Source organism: Limanda limanda, chromosome 10 (assembly GCF_963576545.1).
Source record: "Limanda limanda chromosome 10, fLimLim1.1, whole genome shotgun sequence".
Classification (NCBI taxonomy): Eukaryota; Metazoa; Chordata; class Actinopteri; order Pleuronectiformes; family Pleuronectidae; genus Limanda; species Limanda limanda.
In genome coordinates this window covers 26,681,596-26,709,406 of record NC_083645.1, presented here as the reverse complement: position 1 = coordinate 26,709,406, position 27,811 = coordinate 26,681,596, and the positions used below count along the sequence as shown (strand labels likewise).

Sequence of the window (27,811 nt, the reverse complement as noted above, 5' to 3'; positions counted from 1 at the left end):
CTATCTATCTATCTATCTATCTATCTATCTATCTATCTATCTATCTATCTATCTATCTATCTATCTATCTATCTATCTATCTATCTATCTATCTATCTATCTATCTATCTATCTATCTATCTATCTATCTATCTATCTATCTATCTATCTATCTATCTATCTATCTATCTATCTATCTATCTATCTATCTATCTATCTATCTATCTATCTATCTATCTATCTATCTATCTATCTATCTACCTACCTACCTACCTACCTACCTACCTACCTACCTACCTACCTACCTACCTACCTACCTACCTACCTACCTACCTACCTACCTACCTATCTATCTATCTATCTATCTATCTATCTATCTATCTATCTATCTATCTATCTATCTATCTATCCATCCATCCATCCATCCATCCATCCATCCATCCATCCATCCATCCATCCATCCATCCATCCATCCATCCATCCATCCATCCATCCATCCATCCATCCATCCATCCATCCATCCATCCATCCATCCATCCATCCATCCATCCATCCATCCATCCATCCATCCATCTATCTATCTATCTATCTATCTATCTATCTATCTATCTATCTATCTATCTATCTATCTATCTATCTATCTATCTATCTATCTAACTGTGTTGTGGAGTTAAACTCTGACCGGAGGGGAAGTCGGGCACAGAAACACATTTTTAAAACGTTGATAAGATGAAAACATGAATCTATTTCCCCAAACAGCATCAATAAGCTGTGTTTAAACCCCCGGTAACATTCAGACAGGCCAATAGAAACCCACTGACATGCATTTTGCAGCTGTGCTCAGAAATGCTTTCAGTTCTTCAGACGCCTGGAACACTGCGACCTGGTAATAACCTTTTCTCAGTGAGACACGACGTTAAACTTCCCGACTCGACTCTGGATGAACTCTTCCTCACGACATGAACAGTTCAGATCTGTATTCACAGCGACACACGTTCCTGTCTTTGTTGCCCAAGTTGATTTTCATGAGCCCTGAAGGACATCACTGTCCACTCAACTGGGATCTAACATGCAGCAGGTTTGACTCCTGCTGACTCTCCAGTGGGTTGTTGAAAGACTCATATAAAAATGACTTTAACGTTTCCCCTGGTGCTCGGCCTTTGTGATTTCCAGCCTCAGAGCATCAGAGGTTTACTGCTGCACCAGGATTTAAAATGAGCCCTTTTGTTTTTCATAGTGAGCCACTTTATGAGATCTTCGTTTTTATATTCCACCACAGACACAAAGAAACTCTGCAGTGAAATATTGTGATTTGACAGATATGACAACAGCCCCTCGTAGGAAAGAGGATGAGACAAAAGAGTAAAAGGTGGAGAACAGGAACCAGTCAGAGACTCAGGAGATCTCACCGCCTCCTCACCTGTATCTTGAGCTGATGTCGGGGTTTGACCTTCTTCCTGAGCGGCGCCGACAGCGACAGCAGGCCGCCCTGGTCCACGTGGAAGCGCCGGTCCTCGTTCCCGCTCACGATGTGGTAGGAGAAGGGAAGTCCGTTCCTGGGCGTGTCCGCGTCCGTCACCACGAGCTGCAGGACGCTGCTGCCGACTGACTCGCCCTCCTGCAGGAGAGCAGGGGCAAAGGGCAAGTCAAGCTTCTCTTCAAGTTCTCTGTTATCACCCACATTTTCATATTGGAGGAAATATTCAAACAGCAGCAGACAGTCGAGACAGAGGTGAACGTACTGTGAAGGGACCTCACAGGGGGAGAATGGATAAAGTGAAGATAAACGGAGGATTGGAGCCTGAGCTGAAGAGGAATCTAACTTTCTGTGTTTGATGCTAGTCCAGGCAAAGTAGCCCATTTTGGAGCCAAAAATAGAAGTAATTGTAAAATAATTTTTTTCAGCATAGATTATTTCTATGAGGTGTCCAGAACAACATACTAAAAGTCCTAGGAAATCCTAGTTGAGGAACTATGTTTAATTCTCATCAATGTGCCAATAAGGCCTATATGCAAATTAGGATACTATTAGGAAACATATTCAATAAGTGTGGAGCTCATGTGCTTGTCAAATTCATTTCAAAAGAAACTTGTAATACAAAAAATGTTACGTTTCATGGCTACTTTCATTGTGTAAAGTTTTATTTTGATTGGAGTAAAGGAAAAAAATAGTCTTTTTGGGGTGTATTGATGCCTTATTGAAACACATTGATGAGAATTAAACATATTTCCTCAACTACGATTTCTTAGGACTTTTAGTATGTTGTTCTGGACACCTCATAGAAATGATCTATGCTGAAAAAAATTCTTTTACAATTAGTCGGTCGTAAAACGCTACTTTGCCTGGACTATGCTTGGTGTTTCTCTGTCTTTCAAACTTTATAGGATTGTGAATACGTCTCCTCTGTGCGGCACGGTGGTGCAGCTGTAAGTTCCACTGTTGCAGGGTTCGAGTCCCATGTCCTGCAGCCTGAGCCTTCGGGAAGTTTGCATATTCTCCCTGAGTTCACTAACTGTTCAAACACATGCAGGGGAAGTTAATTGGAGACTTGAAAATAACCTGAAGATATAAATGTTTCCAAAATTCCATACATTCCACACTTGTCGGCTCTTATCGCTGAAAGCTGTGTACAGTGAATCTGAGACGTGAGCATCAGGACCGAGGAGCTGCTGCTTCTCACCCTCCGGTCCAGATCTGTCAAACAATGTTAGTTCTGCTTCCCTCGACAGAAACATGTGACAGATGCCGAGCCGCACGAGAACAAACACGTCGCACAGATCTTATTAAACTCCTGAGTGAACCACGTGGGATCGGTCCACGTGTTCGTGTCCGTCCTGCAGGAGAGAGGACAGACGCAAGTCAGCGTTTTCCTGGATTACAGGAATCAACCCACAGATTTATCACTGAGCTGCAGACCGGAGGACTTTCACACAGATAGTGAAGTGAGGCTCCATCTGCTGCTGTCGGTGAAATACGACCAGAGCTTCAGACAAACGCTGCACAGCAACAGATGTGCTCGTCGTAAAGAGTCGACAGGAAGTAGACAAACAGAGGGACGGAGACAGGAGACAGGAGAGAGGACGCTGTGCAACACCTGCAAACATCCATCTCATTAATGCAATCACTGCTTTTTCTTCATCGGGCCGAGCTGGCGGGGGGGAGACATCAGCAGATGGGACGATATCACAGAGTTTTGGATTCAGAACCACACAGAGGTGAACAAGCTATTCTGTGACTGGACGCGAGTTTGAAGACCAGAAGCAACTTGAAATGAAGCTTAGCGCAAGTTCAGTGAGGAGCACTTAACCTGCAAAGTGATCAGCTGATTGTGGGTGTTCCTTAATGTCCAACCAGGTCTGGCGCGGGCTTTTCAACCAATCATTCAGCACCTGTCAAACTTTAAAAATCCCTTCTCTTCTCTTCTGCAGCCAGGCGTCCTTCAGTGACGCGCATAACCCCTCCTCCACCCCAATCTCCTCCAGTCTCCAGTAGAATATTCATCGACCTCAACTGATTATACACTAATCTCACACCATGCTGGCAGTGATCATGGACCTTGATGACGGATCCCAAGACTGTCAGCGGATCGTGATTACGGCGGAACCCGATCACGGTGGGAGCTGATCGCCGACTAAAACAGAAACAACCTGCCTGACAATATACCTATTACTCGTGGCATCCATTGCACTTCTGTCCGTCCTGGAAGAGGGATCCCTCGCATGCGGCTCTTCCTGAGGTTTCTACGTTTTTCCTTTTAAAAAGGTTTTGTAGTTTTTCCTTGCTCTCGTTGAGGGTTAAGGGCAGAGGATGTCACAATTGGCGAAGTCCAATAGGACAATTCTCACGAAAATGGGCCATCCAAAACTTCGTTTGACTGATGAACGAGGGGTATTCCTGTTCGATGTTCTGCTCCACCCCCTTCTAATCCTGATGACATCTCACAGGGGTCTAAATGCCACAGACTGTAAACCTTCATATTCTTGTGTGTTTGCAAAATAAATATTGGAAATTGGAAATCAAGTCTCTCCTAATTGAACTGTGGATGAGCGACAGCCAGAGGAAGCAGCTCTGTGTTGTACACTGAGTGTCAGAGTAAACACATCCAGATCCAGAGGAGGAGAACGCAGACACATCCTGTTGTCAAGCAGAAGTACAGACACTTGTATTTAAAGTGAAGTACTCAAGTACTTCAAGTACAAGTGCAGGCTCTGAAATGTACTATAATTATGAAAGAGTTCCCCTCTGAAGGTCTGTTATTGTCTGTGTCTGTGCAAAGCAAACTGAGACGAGTGTCACATTATAAAGTTCAAAGACTTTTTCACTTAGACCACTTTGACTTCAAATCAAATAAAAAACTATAAACTAAAAACAAAGCAAAGAAAAGATTTCTGAGCTTGAATAATACAATATATTGAATAAAGTATTATTCATTTGAATAAGTTCAGGGTCGGAGGTTTGTTGCTCTGCTTCGTTCAGTTGTGTTTGGGGTTAGGACACACACACATGCACACACACACACACACACACACACACATGCACACACACACACACACACACACACACATGCACACAAACACACACAAACACACACACTTACACAGCTGATCTTTCTAACGTTTGAAGTTCAGTAACTCGCTCTAGGTGCGACTCTCTGTAGAGTTTGAGTCTCTCTCTCTCTCTCTCTCTCTCTCTCTCTCTCTCTCTCTCTCTCTCTCTCTCTCTCTCTCTCTCTCTCTCTCTCTCTCTCTCTCTCTCTCTCTCTCTCTCTCTCTCTCTCTCTCTCTCTCTCTCTCTCTCTCTCTCTCTCTCTAACGAGCTTCACTTCCAGCTCGGCCTCTTTCCACCGGAGAGCAGAAGGAGAGAGAGAGAGAGACATGACGGTGACGGACAGAAACGACTGATCTGAGTGATTTCTCTTTAATTGTCCTGAGTAATTAGTTCATCAGTCTTCATTAGCAGCTCGTCACGCAGTCGGGGGGGGGGGGGGCAGGTGGAGGTTCGCAGCCTTAATTCAATTTGACACGACTCAGGGCTGATGATATTTGTCTTTTTCTGCTCATTTTAACAAATCACACAGAGTCAGAGCGAGTTCCTCTCTTTCTCTTTCTCATCCAGTTGTCAAATTTCACACATGAATGCGACCCTGCAGGTTATTTGATCTGAGGAAACAGTCGATGCTTCTCTGGGCTGATGTTTATTTTACATATCACTTGTTGACGTTTTGTTCATGAGTAGTTTTGCGTGAGCTCGGCGGTTTCCTCCCCTTCAGGACAGCGTGGTGCCGACAGTTCTTTCTGTTTATTATCTCGCCGCTCCAGGTCGTGAACGTGGTCGGTTTCTGAAACGTCTTTTTTTTTTTCCTCAACCACAACACGCTGCAGTGAATCTGTCAGACTCGTCTACGGTGTCCCACAGGGGTCAAAGCAATTAATAAAACAGGGTTAAAGGCAGCAAGCGTACTTCTAATCACCGGGAGCCGCACATCTGATGGATCTTAGGAGGGAAATATGATTAAATTGAATATTCTGTTCAGCTTCAACGTCTCGAGTGGTAAATTTATTCCATCCCTTAGAAAACGGTGAAGGTCTCGTTTCTAAATGATGCTCTCAGGGGTTCAAGTTAAAGATAGTTCACTTCTCATTTCAGTTTCCTTTTCAAACAAGTAAACTTTGTTAAACAGAACAGCTCATTCTGCTACAGGCTGAGCGTCGGGTCATGTGATCAGGGCGTCTTGGAGGTTTCTGTTGGGATTTCAAACTTTTAACTATAGGTTGTGTCTGACAGAATTCCAACCAAATAAAGCTAGAGGTAGTTTTGGCTAGATATTATGCCTTCATACAAATGATTTTAATAACTGTTGCTGCTCAGTGTTAATAATGAATCTTTCACTTGTTCTCATTTCTAACTTCTGATATTAAAGGCTTATTCCCTTGGATTCATTCAACATCATATAGAGTTCCAGGAGCTGTCTGATAAAGTTCTGGAGGTCAGACAGAGTGACGTTGTTGACTTAATGTTGTATGTTGCTTTGGTTTCGAGGATCCGAATGTTTACAGTCAGGATTGTTTTGATGAAGCAGAAAACATAATAATCTTTTCTCCAATTGATAATATTCTTTGCCCGTCATGGCATCTGCTGAGTGAAGGCCTTTCATGAAGTCAACAGGTTGCCGAGCAACTATAGCGTCATTGGGAGTGTATAAATACTTTGATTGAGCAAACCGAGTTCGGCTCGTCTTCTCTTAAAGGATAAACGATCACGCTTTCACATTTCTCACACAGGAATCAGACGTGTGGCCTCCGGTCCTGTGGAGATTCTTCGTTTCTAGGACAGCGTATAATTTACATGTCCGGTGTTTTTAAAGTAGCAGCTGGTTCCAAGCAGCTAATATCAGGGTCTGACTCTGAAATCTGCAGCCACTGACAGACGAATGGGTCCAAGCATTCACCACAGGTTGATAATCATCCTGCAGCGGATCGGCCTCTTCCCGGGGGTTCTGGGTGTGTCACGCTGCTGGAGAGGTTCAGGTTCACGTACCTGCAGCAGCAGACTGTGGTTGACCTGGGAGAAGACCGGCGGGTTGTCGTTCACGTCCGTGACGGAGATGGTGATGTGAACCGCGGTGGACAGAGGAGGATTCCCTTCGTCCGCCGCCTGCACCGTCAGAGAGTAGTGAGGGATCTGGAGAGGAGACGAGAAATCTGGGTTTTATTTCTTTTCTTTTGCTTATTTAATGAACTCCCCTGTGCCTGTGAAATGATTCCTCCTGATCTGAGTCATTTCTCTGTATCAGTTGGTATTGGTTGGACACACAGACGGACACTGACCTCCTCTCTGTCCACCGCCGTCCGCACGGTGATCTCTCCGCTGCGGGCGTGGATGGAGAACTGCTGCCGGGCGTCTCCGCTCACGATGGAGTAACGCAGCAGGTTGTTGATCGGACCGTCCAGATCCGTGGCTGCGACCTGGGGGGAGAGTTACATGTGGGTTGAGAAATTCTAAATTCTAATATCAGGGGGTCAGACAAACAATCCTTTGAGCTTCACTGGTTTATAAATATGAGCTTGTGTTAGCTTGAGGACACACACAAGAAACTACAGACAATCAAACGTGATTTTACTAATAATCATAATTGTGTTCAGACTTGTCTTCCACATCCTAACGTCCATTTCCTGTTCTACAACATAAAGTATAATCTTCAACAGCAGATTGATTAATTTTTGTGCTCGACCAAAGACGCCAGTGACTCATTAAAATTGATATTTCTTTGAATAAAACTGATTTCTTGATCTCACTGTAACACTCATTCGAAATTCTAATGTCAGGGGTCAGACAAACAATCCTTTGAGCTTCAATGGTTTATGAATGTGCGCTTGTGTTAGCTTCGGTTCAATATGAGGACACACACAAACAACTACACACAATTGTGTTCAGACTTGTCTTCCACATCCTGACGTCCATTTCCTGTTATACAACATAAATTAAAATCTTCAACAGCAGATTGATTCATTTGTCAAAGAGAAAGTTTTGTGATCGACCAAAGACGCCAGTGACTCATTAAAATTGATATTTCCTTGAATAAAACTGATTCTGTGCCTCTTCAGTGTAACAATAACTCCCGTCACCTCCTCTGTGACCGAGGAGAATCTCCAGTCACGTGGAAACGGTTTCCATCGCTGACAGTTAACGGTGGAAACTGACAAAATGGAAGCAGGGGAGATAAAATGTCAAATATGAAACCATGTGATTACAGATTCATCATCGGAGCGTGGTCGACCATCAGCGAGCGACTGAGCTGTGTTATTGCTGCTGCTGGACTGACAGATGACGACTGACATGTTGTCAGATAACCATGAGAGAGTGTCTGTGCGTGTGTGTGATTGTGATTGTTACACATGTGCGTCATCGATAGATCGGCCAGATCATCTCACGCTGTGTGGGTAGAAGAATTAATGTGTCATATTTCACACGTGAGTTTTTCTTTCAGTGGTTTTGTCTCAAACTTGAATTTTGATTTATTACAGTTTTTAAAGTGTGTGTAGTTGTCTCTCTGTTTTCTGTTGTGGTATATTTTTTGAAATATACCACAGTGTATAGTGTGTTTTGAGTGCGTTGAAGTTTTGCACGTTTTACCTTTGTTATGTGGATTCTGAGGCATGTCGTGTGTGTGTGTGTGTGTGTGTGTGTTGGGACTGGAAACACTGAAGGGACAGATAATGAAGAAATATGAAACTTGGAATTATTTAATTTCAATTGAGAGATTCAATCAAAGATTTGTGACGTTTCTGTTTCTATTCACACTCTGAACACTTGAAAGATGAAGAACATTAATTTATTCAATGTAAACTTCACTTCAACGTTCTGCTCTCTGGAGTGTGATGCAGATGTTGAAGTAAACTTTACTGTAAAAATATTTAAAAGACCTTGAACATCTTGTGTAATGATATATTTCTAAAAGCTTTCTATAGAAAGTCCCTCAATAAGAACTCTGGAGAAATGAGCTTGTTGTTTCTGCTTCACTGAAACCAAGTTTGTGAGTTTTGTGAATCACTGAATAACTTGAACTTCCTGTGTATCCCTGTGTGTTGGTGCCTTTCTCTCTACCTTCATCACCAGGCCTCCGGGCGACATGTCCTCCGATATCTCGGCGCTGTAGTCGCCGCGTCCGAACACCGGCGCGTTGTCGTTCACGTCCGTCACGTTGATGATCACCGTGGTGATGTCGCTGAGGGACGACTTCCCCCGACTTCCCTCCACGGACAAGTAGTACTCACGCAGAACCTCGAAATCCAGCGGAGCGATGAGGGTCAGGAGGCCTGAGGACCACAGAGCAAACAGTAAATTATCATCTTGTAATCCGAGTTTATTTTCGTTTAAAACATGTAAAGTGTGTTGTGATGACATCTTTTGATTCTTAACATTTAAAGAACATCTTATAGAAAAACCTTTTGATTTTGTTCTGTGTAGTTCTTCAACTTTAGAACCGGGGGGGTCTGTCATTACAAATACATGCTGCCTCATCAGAGACACAAACCTTTCTCAAGTTCTTCGAGTTTTCTTTTCATAACGTAGTTAATATTTCAGGCGGAACTTTGGGAACGAATGGATCAAATTAGGAACAGAACATAGAGCTACGTGTATAAAACATGAAATCCCAGGTTCAAGTGTTTCTGTAGAGTCACAGAGGATGAAATGTTCAATTTACAACAAGACCAAATATTAGTTATTTGTTATAAAGTTTACGGTTAAAATATATTAAACCTCATTTTCATTTTGTTTATTTGATAACAACATTGAATCATTGACAGTTTTTGTATTATGTAATATCTTTACTCCTCATATCGATTTGGATCAGACCCGAAAATCCATATCGATCAGGATCCAGCAACAATTCAATTAAGAATAATGGCTTTTTTTAAATCATTTAGCCAAAATATTGTCAATGAAACGTTCCTACACTGCTTGGTATTTGTCTGGTCAAGTCAAAACCCCAATTTACACAAAACTGAGAAAATTGAAAACCTTGAATGTAAAAAATTCATCTTTAAATCAATTAAACATCTTAAATAATTAATTAATTCATGGTTTTAAAATGAAAGATCTATAAACCTGCATAAAAAGGCAGTTTCCACTCACAGAATTGAGCCGAGTTCATTCTGGTTCAGATCAATTTGTCTCAGTGACCTTCGTCCTCATTCAGACCCTATTCTCTTTACCCCCCCCCCCCTCTCTCTCTTTTGTCATCTCAGTGAAGTTTAACCTTTCAGGAACAACACGTCTCTGCACAGCTGCTGGTCTCATTCGCTCTCTCTCTCCTCCACTCGTCTGATTCCTCTTCTATCGCTCCTGTAAACTGAGGTTTCGTCTCTAAAGGGACATTCTGTGTTTTCCTCATTTATCCGACGTGCTGCCGACCTGCTGAACTTCGACAGATGGATTCTCTTCACCTCCTGTTCTCTCTGCTCTGATCATTTCATCACCTCAGCTTCGAATGGAGTGTGATTTTTATTGGTTATTACTGCGTTGACAGAGTGAAAATCAAAGGTTATTATCATTCATGTTATAACAGAGCGGGAAAGCTCAGGGAGAACGGATCCTTTTATCAGATGCTGGGGATGAAAAAATTATTGATATTTGATATGAGATTCGATTTTCAAGCTAAAATAGTGTTGAGTTGTGACGGTTTAGTTTGTTTTTGTGTGTATTTTCATTCCTGTTTGTCTCGTTTCTCGTTTCATCTAAAAGAAAACGACCTTTTCTCTTTTCAGTCTTTCTTTTTTATCAGTTTTTTATAGACACAATTAATAACCAGAGATCAGAACTTTTTAAAACCATGTGTATCATTGTGAACAGCCAGCATCTCCACCGCGCTTCATTAAGAGAAACCAAACCAGGATCCAACAATAACATCCCTGCACCGCTCGCCTCAAACCAAACACCTCCAGGTTCCAACAAGTAAATAATTTGCTGCTCCAACACACACGGCTCACTCTATTGATTTTTCTCAGATCAAGCGGATTTGACAGCCTGAGTCGAAATGATCCACGCTGTGTTATTTATTCATCTGTTTATTTTATTTATTCTTATTTGCTACCTGCGTCTGCCGGGAAGCAGCTGGATCGGCTCCAGTTTTTCCTGATTGATGCGTCTCGCTCCTGTTCCTCGTTTCTTTAGCAGTAAATCTGAGTTCTGTTTCTCACACGGCAGATCGACTCCTTCTTCACGAGGAACCAGATAAAAGTTTGAGACGTTCACTCACCGGCTCAGAAAGAGATGAACGATTAGTTTCTACGTTAATTTGAGTCACAGGTGAGTCACGGTTCTGAGGCAAACCGACATGTTTCCACTCGACAGCGACTTGTCCCGACAGCTGCAGCATTTCTTCCTTCTCTGACGAGTGTTTACTGAAACCTGTTGTGACCTACTTACCCACCAGTCGGTCATGTTAACCACTTACATGGCTTACTGGTCAATAAAGAGTTGTTACATTCATAGTGGGAAACATTTAAGTGTGTCCTGATTCTCCAATGAATGAATTGTGAGCTGCTCTGTATCGGAGGTGACAAAAACAACACAAACAAACCTGTAAGTTCTCATCTTTTCAGTCTTTTCTCTCATAGAAGTGAACAATACGGTTTGAAAACACAAAATCTAATCGATAAAGCATAAATCTCTCATCTCTTAATGATGCTTGTAGGTTTAAGTTGAAACCTTAAAGGACTCTGTTCTACTTTTGAAAAACACTATCGGCTCCAAAAACGAATTCTCACGAGAAGGGAATCATTTCGTAATGAGGTGGATAAATCGCCAGCTGAATAATTGGAGATGAGTTTTATCTGGAGTGTTTTAAAGAGAAGAGACTCGTGGACTTGACGACTAATTAGTTGGTTTGGAAAACGTGTGTCTGGTGTCGTTAAGGAGACAGATGTTTCCCTGAGCTTCTCCCTGGGAACATCGGGAACCGAACAGAGAACCATGTCTCCGTCCCGCTCGGCCCTGATGAGCGAGAATATTAACAGCAGCTCAGCAGATGATTATCTCCATCCGATGCACTACTTACTCCAGTTTGAATCACATTAAAAACTACTGCAGCCGGCTGTTAAAGGACATGACTGAGGCCGAGCAGCCCCGAGAGGGAGAGGAGGTCCGAGCTGACAGATGGACCGAGGCTTTGTGACACTCCTGCTCTACCTCTAAAATAAGGTTTGAAGTCCACACAGTCTGAACAAGTGAGGACGAACGTGTCTCCGTCTGAAAACGTCCTCAGTCCAAGGTCAAAAGCACAATGTCTGGACAAAGGCAGAGTGAGAATAAAGCTGTGAGCTTCACAGTGAGCGAGTGGACGTGTTGATGGTTTCTAACATGTGACGGACGAGAAACTGGAAGAACACAGATATCTCAGGATGAAGAAGAAGAGCCGTGTGTGTGTGTCTGTTTGTGTGTTTGTCTGTGTGTGTGTGTAGTCACTCAGACATGTGGGAATCAGAGTCATTTAAGTTGACGGTGACAAATCACCTTCCCCCGGTTTCTTAGTTAGAAGTTGTTTCTTTACTCCCTCCTTTCGATATGAGATCAGACCCAAAAATCTAAATCGATCAGGATCAGGCAACGTTTCAATTTAGCATAATAGTTTTTTTTAAATCATGCTTCAAGATTTTTTTTGATATATCTTCTTTCTTTTCTGTATAACGTTGCATTTGTTTTTTTTCTGCTTTCCTTTTTCTGTTTCTGTTACCTTGTGTTTTTATTTTGTTTTGTTTGTTCCTGAAGTTATATTGCCCAATCCATGTCTGTCTGGACTAGGGTTGCAAAGGGGTGGAAAGTTTCAGGTAAATTTCCGGAAACTTTCCGGAAACTTTCCATGGGAAGTTTAGCTCGGGAATTTTGGGAATTTTGAAAAAAAAAAAAATACGCAAATTAAACGCTGAGCAATAAAAACATCATTCAAAACTCTATTTTAAAGATGTATGGAATGCATCACACGCTGCACGTTGAGTTTCAACCCTCCACTGGTCATTCTTCCATCACATGCACAGATAACTCCCAGCATGCTTCACTCTACAGCAGGGCTATTGAGGCCTGCTGTAGTGTGCAGGACTAGTCAGGTAAGTTTCCATGATATTACTGGGAAAATATATTAGCATGCTGATTGAGGATTGTTCATCTCTTCATCTAGCCTATTTCCATACGTTTATCCATCAATTGTAAAATATTTTCACAGACGATTCCAATTGTTTGGCTAACTATTTATATCTCTGGCATTGCATTAGTGTTTTTTTACAAACTTTTTTCTCATCTTATTCTACAGAACAATGCCACGTGCACTATCTCATGTGTGGAGACATTTCACCTCATCCAATGTAGAAGGAAAGGCTGTGTACATTTGCAAATACTGTGCAAAGACCTATGTTAAGAATGACACAACGATGCAGAAGCATATAGTCAAGTGCCCAAAGTTTCCTCAGGGCTCAAATCAGACTATGACAAAACAAAATGTTTATATTTATGTCTGTATATGACAAGGTAAATACAGTTAGTATAAATTACCCACAACATTTCCAGTTTATTCCCGTTAATTCCCGTATATTCCCGTTTATTCCCGTTAATTCCCGTTAATTCCCGTATATTCCCGTTAATTCCCATGGAAAGTTTCCAACTTTGAATATTCCCGGAATTTTGGAACCCTAGTCTGGACACATTGGTGTTGATTGTTGTACTCATGTTTACCTCCTGTCTCTCTAATGTCCATTCAGCATTGCACTTATTTATATTGAAAATCCTTCATGATTTGAAATCATGCTTCACGCTGAGCAGAATGAGCTCAGGCTGCTCTCAGTAAAGCCCAGAAACCAACCTCCTTATTGATAGAAACCTGGCAGCTGAGCCGGAGCTGCAGCACACGAACCAAGCATCCGTCAGAATGCAGGATTTCAGCACAATGAATCTGACTCATTATCATAATTACCTGCACAATCAGGATTTACGAGGACGGACGTCAGCCTCTGCAGGGACCTGCTGCTCACGTGGTGTGAAGGTGGAAGGAAATGTGCTGGATGGTCTGAATGGTTTTGTTTCTATAGAGCAGCAGCAGCAGTGGGAGGTGGGGGGGGGCGAAGTCAAAGGCTGATGGGGAACCAGTGCCAAGATTCTTATTCAGGGAAGAAAACAGGAGTTTCACCTGTTTGCCCGAGAGGCAAAGACTCGTTCGGCTGCTTCGGCCATTTTGAGCTTTTACAGGATTCACAGCCGATGTTTTAACGAATAGAATCTGTTTTTTAATAAACCTGCGTTCATGAGAAACCTCTTCTTCGAAGGTCCAGAGACTCACAACAACAAAGCTCAAGAAGCAGAATAAAGTACAACAGTAAGTTGTTAATCAATTAAATCAAACTGCACTAAACTGGCTTTTTAATTAACCAGAATTAACCATGAAACACAGAATCATCCACTTGTAGGAGGAAACATGAGCAGCTGCTGTGGTCAGATGATGTTTTATTGAACCTCAGTGAAACCTGAGAAACACACACACTGCACCTGGGATGTGTCGTCACTCCTCACGTTCCTCGTCACGTTCCTCCCAACTGCAATAAGACTGTACAACTCATCTACCTCTGTCAGAGCCACCATCCCAGAACTGCACTAAACCTGTCTCCTGCACTGTGTACCTGTACAACCGCTCCTTATACACTTACTTCACATCATATGTGATATGTGTGCATATAAACCATATTGATATTATATATCATTTTATACAATAATATTGTCTTTTGCACACTCTGTATACATATTCTTAGACTCATAGTATATTATATTACCTATTGTATAGTCAAATACTTATATTCATATTCATACTCTCTGTATATTCTTGTTTACATAAGTCTATATACACATATTTATTTATGTGTACATGTTATAATTACTATTATTATATCACCATTACTATTATTATTATATATACTGTTGCTGCCATTATTACCATATACTGCTTTTATATTGGTATAATTACTATCATATATAAATATATATTATGTTATATTATATACTATATATACTGTACTATTCTTATATACTGTCTAACAATACCATTACCATCATATCATCAGTACTTTTACCATCATCTTGCCAATGCACCTTATCTACATATTTTATTGTATTTTTATCTTGTGCTTCTGTTTTTTTATTCTTTCTACCTTTTATTTTTAATTTTATTCTATTGTATTGTATTGTATTGTATTGTATTCAAATATACCGGCTGCTATGACAACTTAATTTCCCTTCGGGGATGAATAAAGTACTCTATCTATCTATCTATCTATCTATCTATCTATCTATCTAACACAAACCAAGCTTAACTCTCCACAAATGTTCTTCTCAAGTTTTTGTCACTGTGCAAAAAGAAACACACGCGGTCGCCATGGTGAATATCACTTGTAAACATTTAAATTCATAAATGCACAACAGACTCACACCAACGTTTGTGTCGTGCTCGACGACAATAACAATTCCACTGATGGTTTCTTGTGTTTCACACGTTCCTCTGTTCAGAAACACCTTCTGCTCAGCGAGCTCAGGACCGAAGCCTCAGACTTTCAGCATCTTCTACTTTAAAAAATAATTATATTAAATCATTCAGCGGACGTGAGAAAACAAAACTCATAAATTATCGGCGCTGGTCTCGTCCAGACTGTGACTCATTCTCTCTTTTGATTGAAAAAGAAACTGATTCACAATTAACTTCAACAAAAGCTAATGAAAACGTTGTTGTGCCGATCCCGTTCATGTCAGACAGACGGGACAGAGACAGAGAGTCAACAACAAGTTTCTACTCAAAGCGTCACCAGACTCCTACGAGAACTTAAAGGAAAATCTATAGTTGAAGTGGATATTTCTCTCAACTCATCTGGATCCTGAAGCGTCAAAGTTTCACAGCTTTTACCAAAGATGTGACGGCCGTTCGGGAGGAAACACACAAATCATTCGGGGTCAAATTAAAGCAAACAAAGAAGAATCAATCTCACGATGAGTTAAATCACAAAATCACCTCTTTATATTCAGATTTGACTGATTATTAATAAAGCTGCAATCACCACGACGACCAGGGAGGTTGACGACTCACATCTGTCATGGATATCGATCCTTTTGAAAAGAATATAAACTAAGTTCATCTAAAGTTTGGATGGGAACACAACACACAGCACCACAACGAGGACCAACAACTCAGAAGAGCAGAGGTTTGAATTCCTGAGCAGCTGAGTTTCCTGTTAGTGAGGAAACAAAGAAGAGGAAGTTGTTTGTTCCGAGCTCGAGGACGATCGGGGATTTAGTGATTAGAGGAAGACACAAAGATTCACAGGGAGAGAAAACAGAAGCAACGAACAGCAGGAGACATCCAGTAGCTCTCTTCCTCTTCCTCCTCTTCCTCTTCCTCCTATCGTCCAGACGCTCAAGGTCTCACTTGAAACAACTCGACACCTAAACTATTTAGTGTCTGATTCTTGACGGATTACGGGACCAGCATCAGAAGGTCACCACAGTCTTTCAGTCGGGTCAATCATGCATCAGTTCAGACTTTCTTTATTTACCCAGCTTCCTTTGCTGCAGAGTTACGTCTCTGCTGTTTCAAACTTTCAAACTCTCCCTTAAACTCTGAAACTAAATGCAGCGAACAGTTATCAAGGGTCTTGTGTCTTTTAATGATTTATCGGCAACAAGAGTCCAAACAGAACAGAATCCGGTTAATTCCCAAACTCTGCAAGCCGGGGACAGAGCTCGAGGAAACTCTGGACACCAGAACTCGACCTCAAACTTCAACTTACATCAAAATAAAGAAACTTTTAATGTTAAAAAATGAAGCCGAGGCTGGATGAACAGGCAACGCTCACAACTCAGGACTACAATAAAGAAAAGTAATTGATAAAACCAGAGGAAGAGTTTCAGAAAAGAGCTTCTGGCCGTTTAGTCGTCTAATTCCCCGTAAAGTTTCTCAATGATGAGGCCGATTTTAATTAATAACTTCGCCTGCAGCTTTTCACACTGTGGCCTTCGTTAAGGGAAGTTAAATGATGCATATTCATATCCACAGAATATTGAATTGAATTTAAAGACTTCACTAATTAACTGCAAATATGTGAAACGCTCATTAAGAACACGAGAAGGACTTTAGATTAAATCCTTATTGCTTTTATGACCGATCCCTGTTTAATGTCATGAAGTGATGAAGCTGGATTTAAAGCACAGAGACTTGGAGCTGAAAGAGGAAGAGGAAAGTTCTGCTGAGCGACATGTTGAGGTCCAATGAGTCAGAACTAGGGTTGCAAAGGGGCGGAAAGTTTCCGGTAAATTTCCGGAAACTTTCCACGGGAATATTAAGCTCGGGAATTTTGGGAATTTTGAAAAAAACAAAACTATGCAAATTAAAGGCTGAGCAATAAAAACTTCATTCAAAACTCTATTTTAAAGATGTATGGAATGCATCACACGCTGCACGTTGAGTTTCAACCCTCCACTGTGCATTCTTCCATCACATGCACAGATAACTCCCAGCATGCTTCACTCTACAGCAGGGCTATTGAGGCCTGCTGTAGAGTGAAGGACTAGTCAGGTAAGTTTCCATGATATTACTGGGAAAATATATTATCATGCTGATTGAGGATTGTTCATCTGTTCATCTAGACTATTTCCATTCATTTATCCATCAATTGTAAAATATGTTTACAGATGATTCCAATTGTTTAGCTAACTATTTATATCTCTGGCATTGCATTAGTGTTTTTTTACAAACTTTTTTCTCATCTTATTCTACAGAACAATGCCACGTGCACTCTCTCATGTGTGGAGACATTTCACCCCATCCAATGTAGAAGGAAAGGCTGTGTACATTTGCAAATACTGTGCAAAGACCTATGTTAAGAATGACACAACGATGCAGAAGCATATAGTCAAGTGCCCAAAGTTTCCTCAGGACTCAAATCAGCCTATGACAAAACAAAATGTTTATATTTATGTCTGTATATGACAAGGTAAATACAGTTAGTATAAATTACCCACAACATTTCCAGTTTATTCCCCTTTATTCCCGTTAATTCCCATGGAAAGTTTCCAACTTTGAAAATTCCCGGAATTTTGCAACCCTAGTCAGAACTGAATCTGAATCTGAGGAACTGATGCTTCACCAGGACCTTTTGTGTAAACCTGTAAACACGATGAGACAGATGAGCACTGACCTGTCCTTGAGTCCAACAGGAAACGTCCGTCCTCGTTACCGGAGACGACTCGATACACGACAGCGTCCGGCCCTCCTCCGTCCGTGGTGAGGGCGGAGACGCTCAGCACCTCCACCCCCACCGCTGAGGATTCTGGGAGCTGGGCGGTGTACTCGGCGCTCAGGAAGACGGGCTGGTAGTTGTCCAGGGAAACCACGTCCACCGTCATGGTGGCGACGGAGTAGAGGTGACGGGGCAGACCGCGGTCGGTGGCTTTCACCTTCAGCTCGAAGGAGGGCGGCGTGTCGGAGGTCAGAGGTCGCTCCAGACGCAGAACCCCCGAGAACTCGTCCAGAGAGAAGTAACCGTCGTCTCCTGCCAGGAGGGAGTACCTCACCTCCGAGTTTATTCCTGAACACACAGAAATGATTCATAAAATAAACTAATATCAGATATGAATCAGCAGCAACAAAACAAATCAGTTCAGGTTGAATATTCACTATATTTGTTTGGATATGACCAAATGACATTTTGTTTGGTTTCATCATTGGGACGAGAGTAAGGATATTGAAAAATGCGGCAGGAAGTTATTACTGATCTCATCTGGATTCAAAGGCAAAGAGAGAAAAAGCTCAGAGAGTTTCACGGTGATTCACCTGTAATTTGTCTTTGGATAAATCATGTAACTCCAAAGGAGAAATCTAATCTAACCACAATCTGACCAGACGACTTCTAACACACGTCACACAAAGAGAACACAAGACGGATGGATTCACTTAACAATCGGATTCTGTTGTGGTTGGAATCCTGAATGTCAGAGCACGAGAGTCAGGTTGAATCATCAGATCTAAAAGGTCGAGGAATGATATAAAGAAATTAAACAAAAACAAAAAAATGTATTTATAGTTTTAAAAGTAAAAAATAACTGTGCTGTGAAAACAAAACTCTTCTAAACAATGCTTTAATTTTCTATAAGGTTGAACCCATGAAACTTCATCACCTGTTAATTCAATTCATTTTCTACATTCTGCACCTGAATGTACAAATGTTTATATTTATTTAAATGAGTATTATGATCAGAAGCTGAAGCTGAAAGCTGTTCAACAAATACTACAGCTCAAGTTTTCTTTATTTCTTTAAGCTTCACTTCAATGGATCAACATTTCGACGCTTGATGTCAAAACAGGGATTTTCAGGATATTTTTTTAAGTTCCTGAAATCAGACGTGAGGAAAACCAGGAAGTGGTGACGCGTGTGACAAACAGTTCGATCCCTGAGCGCTGTGCACACGCCTCTGCACGGACCCGTTCCTGCCGTTTGTGTGTAATTACACACACTGAAGGGCGTGCCACAGTCAAAGGTCAACATTTTTAACACAAAGCTCAGATAAACACCAGGTCTGAGGTCCAGCTGCTTCGGGTCGTCTCTGGTTTCTCACTTTTCTCAAGTTTCCTGTTTACCAAAAAAAAAATCGAAATCTGCAAAAACGAAATCTGCTCAGACGAGTTTGACTCTTATAACAGATGTTCCCACAGTCTGTCGTGTTTTCAGACAATGGTCTTTGTTGCCGAGTGTCTGTGTTTTTGATTCATTTCCTTGAGAAATAAACTTCCACCAAATTTGTCCCTCGTCAGCGTCGCTCTGTGAGAAAGACGACAAGCTGCAGCACATCTGAAGGAGCGGCTCTGTCTGCTGCTGTTTCCTTGTGTGTGTGTGTGTGTGTGTGTGTGTGTGTGTAAATGTTTACCCGTCAAACTTCGCTCATCTTTGTGCGTCTGATCTCATCCTAGTCTGTGTTAACTGCGACTATCAAGTGTGAATCTGTGTAAATTTGCATGCATCAACGTGTCTGTGAGAATTAAAGTCATTTGAATGGCACATCACAGTCACACACAGACACCACACACACACATCACAAACACACATCAGACTCACACACCTCCAATGACTGAGCAAAGTGTGTTTTTTACTTCACTTCTGTGTGATTTTACTGTTCCAACCATCAGAGGCAGCGAATGAATAAAAGATTCAAAAACCTGCTGCGGATATTTGCACCAAACGTTGCCAGCTCATTTAAGTCGGTAGAGATTGGTTGAAATTGGTTTGGTATTTTGTTCAAAGCTAAAAACAAACAACAACGGAGAGATCAAATTGTTTTCTAAAAACACTCAGACAGAAGTGAGATTCAAAACAAGAAGCTTATGTAAATCACAGGAAAGAGAAAAATACAAAACAAGCAAAAGGAAGTCATAAAGGGAGTAATACGAAAGGAAACGAGAGAACGGATAATAAACAAGGACGGAAGAAAGAAAGAAACACACTCGGAGGTTTGAGAAGACGTGAGAAGAGGATGAAGTTTGTCTTTATGTGAACTCTGGAAGAAACAGAAAAGAAATAAACTCTAAAATATGTATCTTTTTTAAATCTTGGCACCTTTATGGGAAATTTAAGATGTTTTTCAGACACGATCGGGACAAAATGTTCCAGGAGATTTGTCGTTCAGACACGTTCACAATAGAAACAGGACGAGAGACATCAACAAAAGCTCCTGAATCTCATCGTCTGTCCAAGATAAAACTTTGTCTGCGTCTTCTTCATATTCTCAGTCGTCAATCATGATCATTTACTCAGTTTTTATAGCATCAAATCACGAATTAAACTAGGTGGCGATCAATACGCTTTAGCTTCACATTTGGGAGCTCTCATGTCGTCCATCTTTCTATAAAATCTGTGTTTCACAGATTCTTCAGCTCTGAGTCAGAGAATAAATGACTCTTTCTGGGAATCACAGGTTTGTGGGTGAAGTAAATGAGGCAGTAAAAAGCAAGTTTAAAACTAATCTAAAAAGAAATCTAGTTTAAATTTGTTACAGGAGAGAGGAAAACCCATTCAGCCGCTTGTTCTGCTTCGGCAACACACACTGAGATGTGTTCTCAGTCAACACGTCAGGTTTGATTTATCAGATATAATATTGGGATGAAATCCGAGGAAAACAAACACTTTCACTCCCAAGATGAACACTTTAGGATCAATGTCACACTCTCAGATCAGATAGTAAAAATAAACAACTGGACAGGAAATGAGAAACGAACTTAAATGACGTGTGTTCTAATGAGCCGAGTGAGATTTTAATGTAAGGAGTTAAAATCCTTCATGACAGAGCTGGAGTGAATTAGTAAAGTGTTCATTACGTGGGTGTTTCAGGAATGGGAATGGCTCGGTCTTTCATTGTGTTAAGGATCAGTAATAACACACACAACACACACACACACACACACACGCACACACACACACACACACACGCACACAGACAGACACACACAGACAAGCCTGAGCATTAGGCTGTAACAGAGTAAGAAGGATCAGTGATACCAGGACCAAGGTGTTGCCACAACATGTTCTGGCCTGAGTGAAACTACATGTTTATAATGTTCTCTCTGTTCTTAGTGTTGTGACTCTGATTTGCATTTTCACAGAACCCTAAATTATGATAGAAAGACTCGATGGCGGCGGCGGCAGGGGGGGGCGGCGTCCTACCGATGTCGGGGTCTTGGGCGTAGACGACGGCGACGGGGGTCCGCAGGGTGGTGTTGTCGAACACGGTGACCTCGTAGTGACTGGAGGAGAAACGAGGAGGGTTGTCGTTCATGTCCTGGATCAGCAGCAGGATGTCGGCCTGGCAGGAGCGCCCCCCCCCGTCCGTCGCCTTCGCCACCAGGTCGTAGCCCACCTCCGTCTCACGGTCCAGCACGGCCAGAGTGAACAGCTCGCCTGGAAATCAAAATTCAGTTTTTAACGTTATTTCAATTGTTCCATTCCAGATATCTTCAACACAAGAAATATTTCTCCTTCTATTGTAAATCATAAATCGTTTCATTAAAGGTTATTGTACAGTGGTCGTGTGTGTCGGTGTCAACAGGAAGTGGATTGTTCACTAGTTGGTTCTTTAGTCGCAGAAAACAGAAAGAATGGTTTAAAACAAAAGAGTCTTTTGTTCGCTGCTGGTCGTCGAGTCGTAGCTAATAAGAACCAATCAGGAAAGAGCATTCATGAGTGTGTTTTATAGGAAGATTGATACCACAGCTAATGTTCGGCATAATCTACTCAATAATTGCTTTGGTTTAGCTGTCGATTACAGGAATAACTACAGGGGAAAAAAACACAATTTAGTAGTAATTACAAGGGGAATTGAAAAACCTTGTCACAGTTATCAAGGTTCCTGCAGGTTTAAATTTAAGATGAATGAAAATAAAACGAAGGGATTAAAACAAAAGTGAACAGTGAGAAAAAGGATTTCTCGTCGTGGACTCGTGGAACAGTTGTGTTCACTCCTGGTCGTTGAGTCAAAGCTAATAAGAACCAATTAGGAAGGAGTAGGGTTGCAAAATTCCGGGAATATTCAAAGTTGGAAACTTTCCATGGGAATTAACGGGAATATACGGGAATTAACGGGAATATACGGGAATTAACAGGAATTAACGGGAATAAACTGGAAATGTTGTGGGTAATTTACACTAACTGTGTTTACCTTGTCATATACAGACATAAATATAAACATTTTGTTTTGTCATAGGCTGATTTGAGCCCTGAGGAAACTTTGGGCACTTGACTATATGCTTCTGCATCTTTGTGTCATTCTTAACATGGGTCTTTGCACAGTATTTGTAAATGTACACAGCCTTTCCTTCTACATTAGATGGGGTGAAATGTCTCCACACATGAGAGAGTGCACGTGGCATTGTTCTGTAGAATAAGATGAGAAAAAAGTTTGTAAAAAAACACTAATGCAATGCCAGAGATATAAATAGTTAGCCAAACAATTGGAATCATCTGTAAAGATATTTTACAATTGATGGATAAATGAATGGAAATAGGCTAGATGAACAGATGAACAATCCTCAATCAGCATGCTAATATATTTTCCCAGTAATATCATGGAAACTTACCTGACTAGTCCTTCACTCTACAGCAGGCCTCAATAGCCCTGCTGTAGAGTGAAGCATGCTGGGAGTTATCTGTGCATGTGATGGAAGAATGCACAGTGGAGGCTTGAAACTCAACGTTCCATACATCTTTAAAATAGAGTTTTGAATGATGTTTTTATTGCTCAGCGTTTAATTTGTGTAGTTTTTTTTTTTTTTTTCAAAATTCCCAAAATTCCCGAGCTTAACTTCCCGTGGAAAGTTTCCGGAAAGTTTCCGGAAATTTACCGGAAACTTTCCGCCCCTTTGCAACCCTAGGAAGGAGCAGTGATGAGTGCGTTTCAAACAGTTTCACTCTTTTCCCGTCGAGATTAAAACAGTTTTCAGACTAAAACATTTCAGAAAAAGCTTGAAAAACTAAAAAACCTGATATTGTTGACCTTAAAATAAACAGTGATGTGCTTTAAAACTAAAATATTATAATGTGTTTTTGTAGCCGCTCTGTTAGTTTGTCTGATTTCTTCCAGGTCGATCGGCTGCCGTCTACGACATGAGATGTTGTGACAGACGTGAAGTGTGATGGATGTGAGCGAGCGGCCTCTGGAACCGGGGATGAAAACACACAACAATAGAAGTGTGTTTTGCCAACTCAAACACTCAGCTCGTGTGTGGACGCCATACACACAGCATGGTACCTGTCCTGTGGTCGAGATGGAACTTGTCTGCGTCCGGCCCGTGGAGGCTGAAGGAGATCTGTCCGTTAGCTCCCACATCGGGATCAGAGGCGGAAACCTTCAGCACAAAGAGCCTGGAGGGAGAGTTCTCCATCACCACCTCCGTGTACACCAGCTGCAACACCACCAGGATAATCAGGATAATGAAGATAATGATAATCACACTTTGCTCCGTCAAGCTACTCGAGAAAAGATGTGATTTATAGCAGAGTTTAACCTTTTCAGAGTCTTTGAAGGAGAACGATTATTAAATTCACAATTTAACCCGGAGGGAATATCTACTATTCATTCCTATTTTATTATAATGTTTATTTGTACACAGCAATAACCAATACCATTGTTTACAGTACAGGTGGAAAGAGGTTGACCAATATTTCATAGGCGTCTTAAAAAGTAAATTTAGATAAAAAAACACCAATTCTTAGTGTTCTCAACTGTTTCTTCACTTACAGGCGATTAAAGAGATTCTTTATCACTGAAGGTTTTATGAGACTCTCTGACCCAATACACTCAGATTCTATTGGCACAATTAATAAAATTGAATTTCCGTGGCCTTGGCCTGGGGACGTGTCTGATGATCTGCTGCTGGATGAACTCACCTGGTCACACAGAGGACTGTTGTCATTGATGTCCAGCACGTGGACGTCCACGCTGACCGCGGCCTCCGACTTCCCGTCGGTGGCGATGACTCGGAGCGAGTATCTGTCTCTGGTCTCTCGGTCCAGACGCTCCTTCACGATCAGGCCCCACTCGCCCTCCTCCTGCTGGATGATGGCGAACTGGCCCAACGGGTCGCCGTCTGCGGGAGAGAGGGAGAACGGATTCATTATTATTCATAACTTACTCAATAATTGCTTGTGTTTAGCTGTTGATTACAGGAATAACAACAGGGAAGAAAAACACAATTTAGCACCAATTACAAGGGAAATTGAAAAACCTTGTTACAGGTATTAAGGTTTGTGCAGGTTTCAACAAGTTAGGGATTAATTAATATCAGTTTGTTTGTGTTACTTAGCAGGTGACAAGAGTAGTCCAGCTCTTTCCACTGTAGGTATAAGTGCTGTTGTAAAATATATTCTTATATTTACAATTCAATATTTAGTTTTTTACAGGTCACAAGTTAAATTTAACTCAAATTAAAATTGTAATACAGAATTTTGTAGTTTTTTGTAATGTATACGGCATTGTATTGTGTTGTTCTGTTTGCCACCCACCAGTGAAAGATACATTTCTATTAATGCCTGGATCAGAGGACAATAAAGTTTTGAATCTTGAATCAAGTTGGACAAGTTTTAACTGAACCCTGTAAATTCCACTTGTCACTTCTTAAGGAGGAGGAACTGGACAAAAGCTGGTAAATAAATCCCAGTTATAAGTGATTCTAACAAGAGGACATGAAGTCAAATAACTAGTTGGATTAACTTTTTCAAGGCAAGAGGTTTGCTATCAATTTTAAATAAGATAAATTATGTGTTCCATGTTTGAATTCATTCTTTTCCTTCCTCAATCTCAAACTTTTATCTTTGAGATAAAACCCTTAAAGCTTTTATTTTCATGAACTAGACACAGTTTGTACGGTGAAAGGCAGCAGATCTGTTAAACCGTAACAGATGTTTTTCCTGCTTGTTGAACAAAACCTCTTCAACCTCAGTAATGTCTGAATCCTCTGCCTCACAGACCTTGAGACTGACGTGTGGAGTTGTTCTGTGGGTTTTGTTTGGCAGGAGCGAAGCTTCAATCAGCTGCTTCAGTCCAACAGCAGCCTGACATGTATGTCAGATACTAAAGTTCAACTAACTACTCTGTTGAGAGCGGTTGACACTTTTTATTTATGACATTAGAAACATTTACTTTTGTTTGCACGTAAATCTCAGGAATAATTAAATGTCATTCTGGGGTTTTGTCAAAACTTTCTCAGGTGGTTGAGTTTTAGAATTCAGTTGAAGGCCCTGAAGCAAAACTTCTGTGTGTGAATGTTGAATTTTGCTGTGAGAAGCTTGTTGCTGCAGACACACAAACTCTCCTGAATAAGTACAATCATCACATGAATCATTCTGCTGCTCGGCAACTTTAACATCCCCGACATTTTCTTCTGTTTGTTTTTGACGAGACGCGTCAGACAAAACAGACCGTTTATAAATAATTCCAATGCAAATATTCCCTCGGTTACTCTTTCCTAAAAACACTGTTGTGACAGCGAGCCGCTTTAGATCCGTCCAGGTTCGACTGTCTGGAGGAAGATCACAGATTTGCATAAATACAAGGCTTTGTTTGTGTTGTTTAGCCGCAGGGTTTCAGGTCGGTAATTCTGTTTTGTCGGCTCGTCAACCGGTTTCCTCTTCGTGTTTAATCTGCGGCTGAGGAACATCAACTCTCAGAGGTTCCACTGACATTTGATTCCACCTCAATAATGTCTTGATGAATCCCACAGAGAAGCAGCAGGACGGGAACCAACACAAACTCGCTCTCGGAGAAAACTTGATCACAGGTAAAACCAGAAGTCAAACACAATAACACACACACACACATTTCCTGGAAAACTACATCTACATTTAAGAGCGGTGAGAAAGTGAAGTACAGTAGTTGTACGTTAGCAGGAGCGGCCTAAAGTTCCTACATTGATTAATCAGTTGTTTTTCAATGAGTTTAAACTGATCAAGGTCATACAACAGCTTTTCAAATGCACATATTCATAAATAACGCACCTGTGATGTAACACGTCACGAGCCGGTTCTCCAGGGACACATCCGCATCCGTGGTTGTCATGGAGACGATGACCTCCCCCGGACTGCTGTCCTCCACCACCGAGCCGTGGTACACGTCATCGGAGAACTTGGGCGGGTTGTCGTTCTCGTCCATCACCGTGACCTCCACCAGGACGCTGGACGACAGCTTGACGTCGCCGCCGTGGTCCGTGGCCACCACGTTGAACCGGTAGACTCGGGTGGTCTCGCAGTCCGTCGCCCGCGTGGTCGTGATCCAGCCGCCCTCGCCGTCGATGGAAAACACCTCGGTGACGTCAGCGGTGGCGTTGTGAGGGAGCGGCTCCAAGGTGTAGGTCACGATCCCGTTCTTGTCGGTGTCCGGGTCATTGGCGGTGACCTGCGGGTTAATATGAGAAGTGGATGAACTTTAGTTTTCAGATTGAACAATATGAAATACATATCCTGACAAGCTGAGACATTTAAAGATTGTTTGTTAATATCAATTTAATCTTTTAGTCAGTAAAGATATTCAACCAGGAAGTGTTTGATTTTGAGAAGCAGGAAACAGTAAATAGTTGGTTTAAAACTACTTCATCACTTCAGCTCGATTAAAAACTCTTGTTTCCTGTTTCTACAAGCAATAAAGAAATTAGATGCAGGATATCAATATTAATTATGGAGATAAACGGCTTCTTTCATGCTTCTAGTGTTTTGCTAATCAGATCAATCTGATGAAGTTGATTGATGTTCTCATTAAACTTTCGACTAAGAAAACAACAGTTTTTCAGAAATCAGTATTTTTCTTTTCTCAACATCGCAGTTAAACTTCCTCTCCCTCTATTATTATTTTATTATATTATATTATACGGCATTACATTGCATATTGCAATTTCACACTGTTTACTGTTTTGCATTTTGCATTTCACTTTTTACTTTACTTTTTATATCGTTTATATATTTTTATATAGATATGTTTATGTCTCAATAAATGTTACTTTGTATAAATATTTCAAAAAGTGAGTAAATAAGAAGTAAATAGTGAGTAAATATATATTGTTTTTTATTGTTTTTCTTATGTGTGGTGTATTTATTGTGTTTTTATGTTTCTATGTTCATTTTATGCACCAATAACCAGAGCAAGTTCCAGGCAGGTGTAAACCTACTTGGCAATAAATACCTTCTGATTCTGATTCTGATTCTGATTCTGATTCTGATTCTGATTCTGATTCTGATTCTGATTCTGATCTCAGTGGTTCGAGTGTAAACTTTAAAGCAGGATTCTCAAATGATTGTTGACATTTAGATATTTCCTCACTGGGATAAAACTCCATATTTAAACTGCCACTCAATCAACTGGAGATCAACAGCTCACTTTATTAAATATTGTCATTTTAATAAGTTACACCTATCACATGAAATTACAGTATTCTAAAAACAGGTAAAATCTGAGTTAAAATGTAACCTGTGAAATATTGATTGTATCCATGATGCATTTATATGGATTTATAATTATTCAGTTATTCAGCTACTGACAGAAAAGCCTCAATCAGATCGCTTTTTTTTTCTTTTTATATATATAGATATATTTATGTCTAAATAAATGCTACTTTGTATAAATATTTGAAAAAGTGAGTAAATAAGAAGTAAATAGTGAGTAAATATATATTGTTTTTTTATTGTTTTTCTTATGTGTGGTGTATTTATTGTGTTTTTATGTTTCTATGTTCATTGTATGCACCAATAACCAGAGCAAATTCCAGGTAGGTGT

At 41.0% G+C, this 27,811-nt stretch overlaps 1 protein-coding gene across 1 annotated transcript in view; it reads right to left on the bottom strand.

Annotated features, from left to right (window-relative positions):
• The window catches only part of fat2 (FAT atypical cadherin 2), a 74,537-nt gene that overhangs the window by 20,737 nt on the left and 25,989 nt on the right, over nucleotides 1–27,811 (bottom strand). The window contains exons 11-19 of the mRNA XM_061079924.1: nucleotides 26,044–26,440; nucleotides 23,938–24,137; nucleotides 23,300–23,453; nucleotides 21,220–21,453; nucleotides 17,704–18,093; nucleotides 8,585–8,796; nucleotides 6,808–6,945; nucleotides 6,518–6,661; nucleotides 1,400–1,597 (exon numbers count right to left, since the gene is read on the bottom strand). Coding sequence (XP_060935907.1) covers nucleotides 1,400–1,597; nucleotides 6,518–6,661; nucleotides 6,808–6,945; nucleotides 8,585–8,796; nucleotides 17,704–18,093; nucleotides 21,220–21,453; nucleotides 23,300–23,453; nucleotides 23,938–24,137; nucleotides 26,044–26,440 — 2,067 coding nt within the window. The remainder of the gene's footprint in view (nucleotides 1–1,399; nucleotides 1,598–6,517; nucleotides 6,662–6,807; nucleotides 6,946–8,584; nucleotides 8,797–17,703; nucleotides 18,094–21,219; nucleotides 21,454–23,299; nucleotides 23,454–23,937; nucleotides 24,138–26,043; nucleotides 26,441–27,811) is intronic.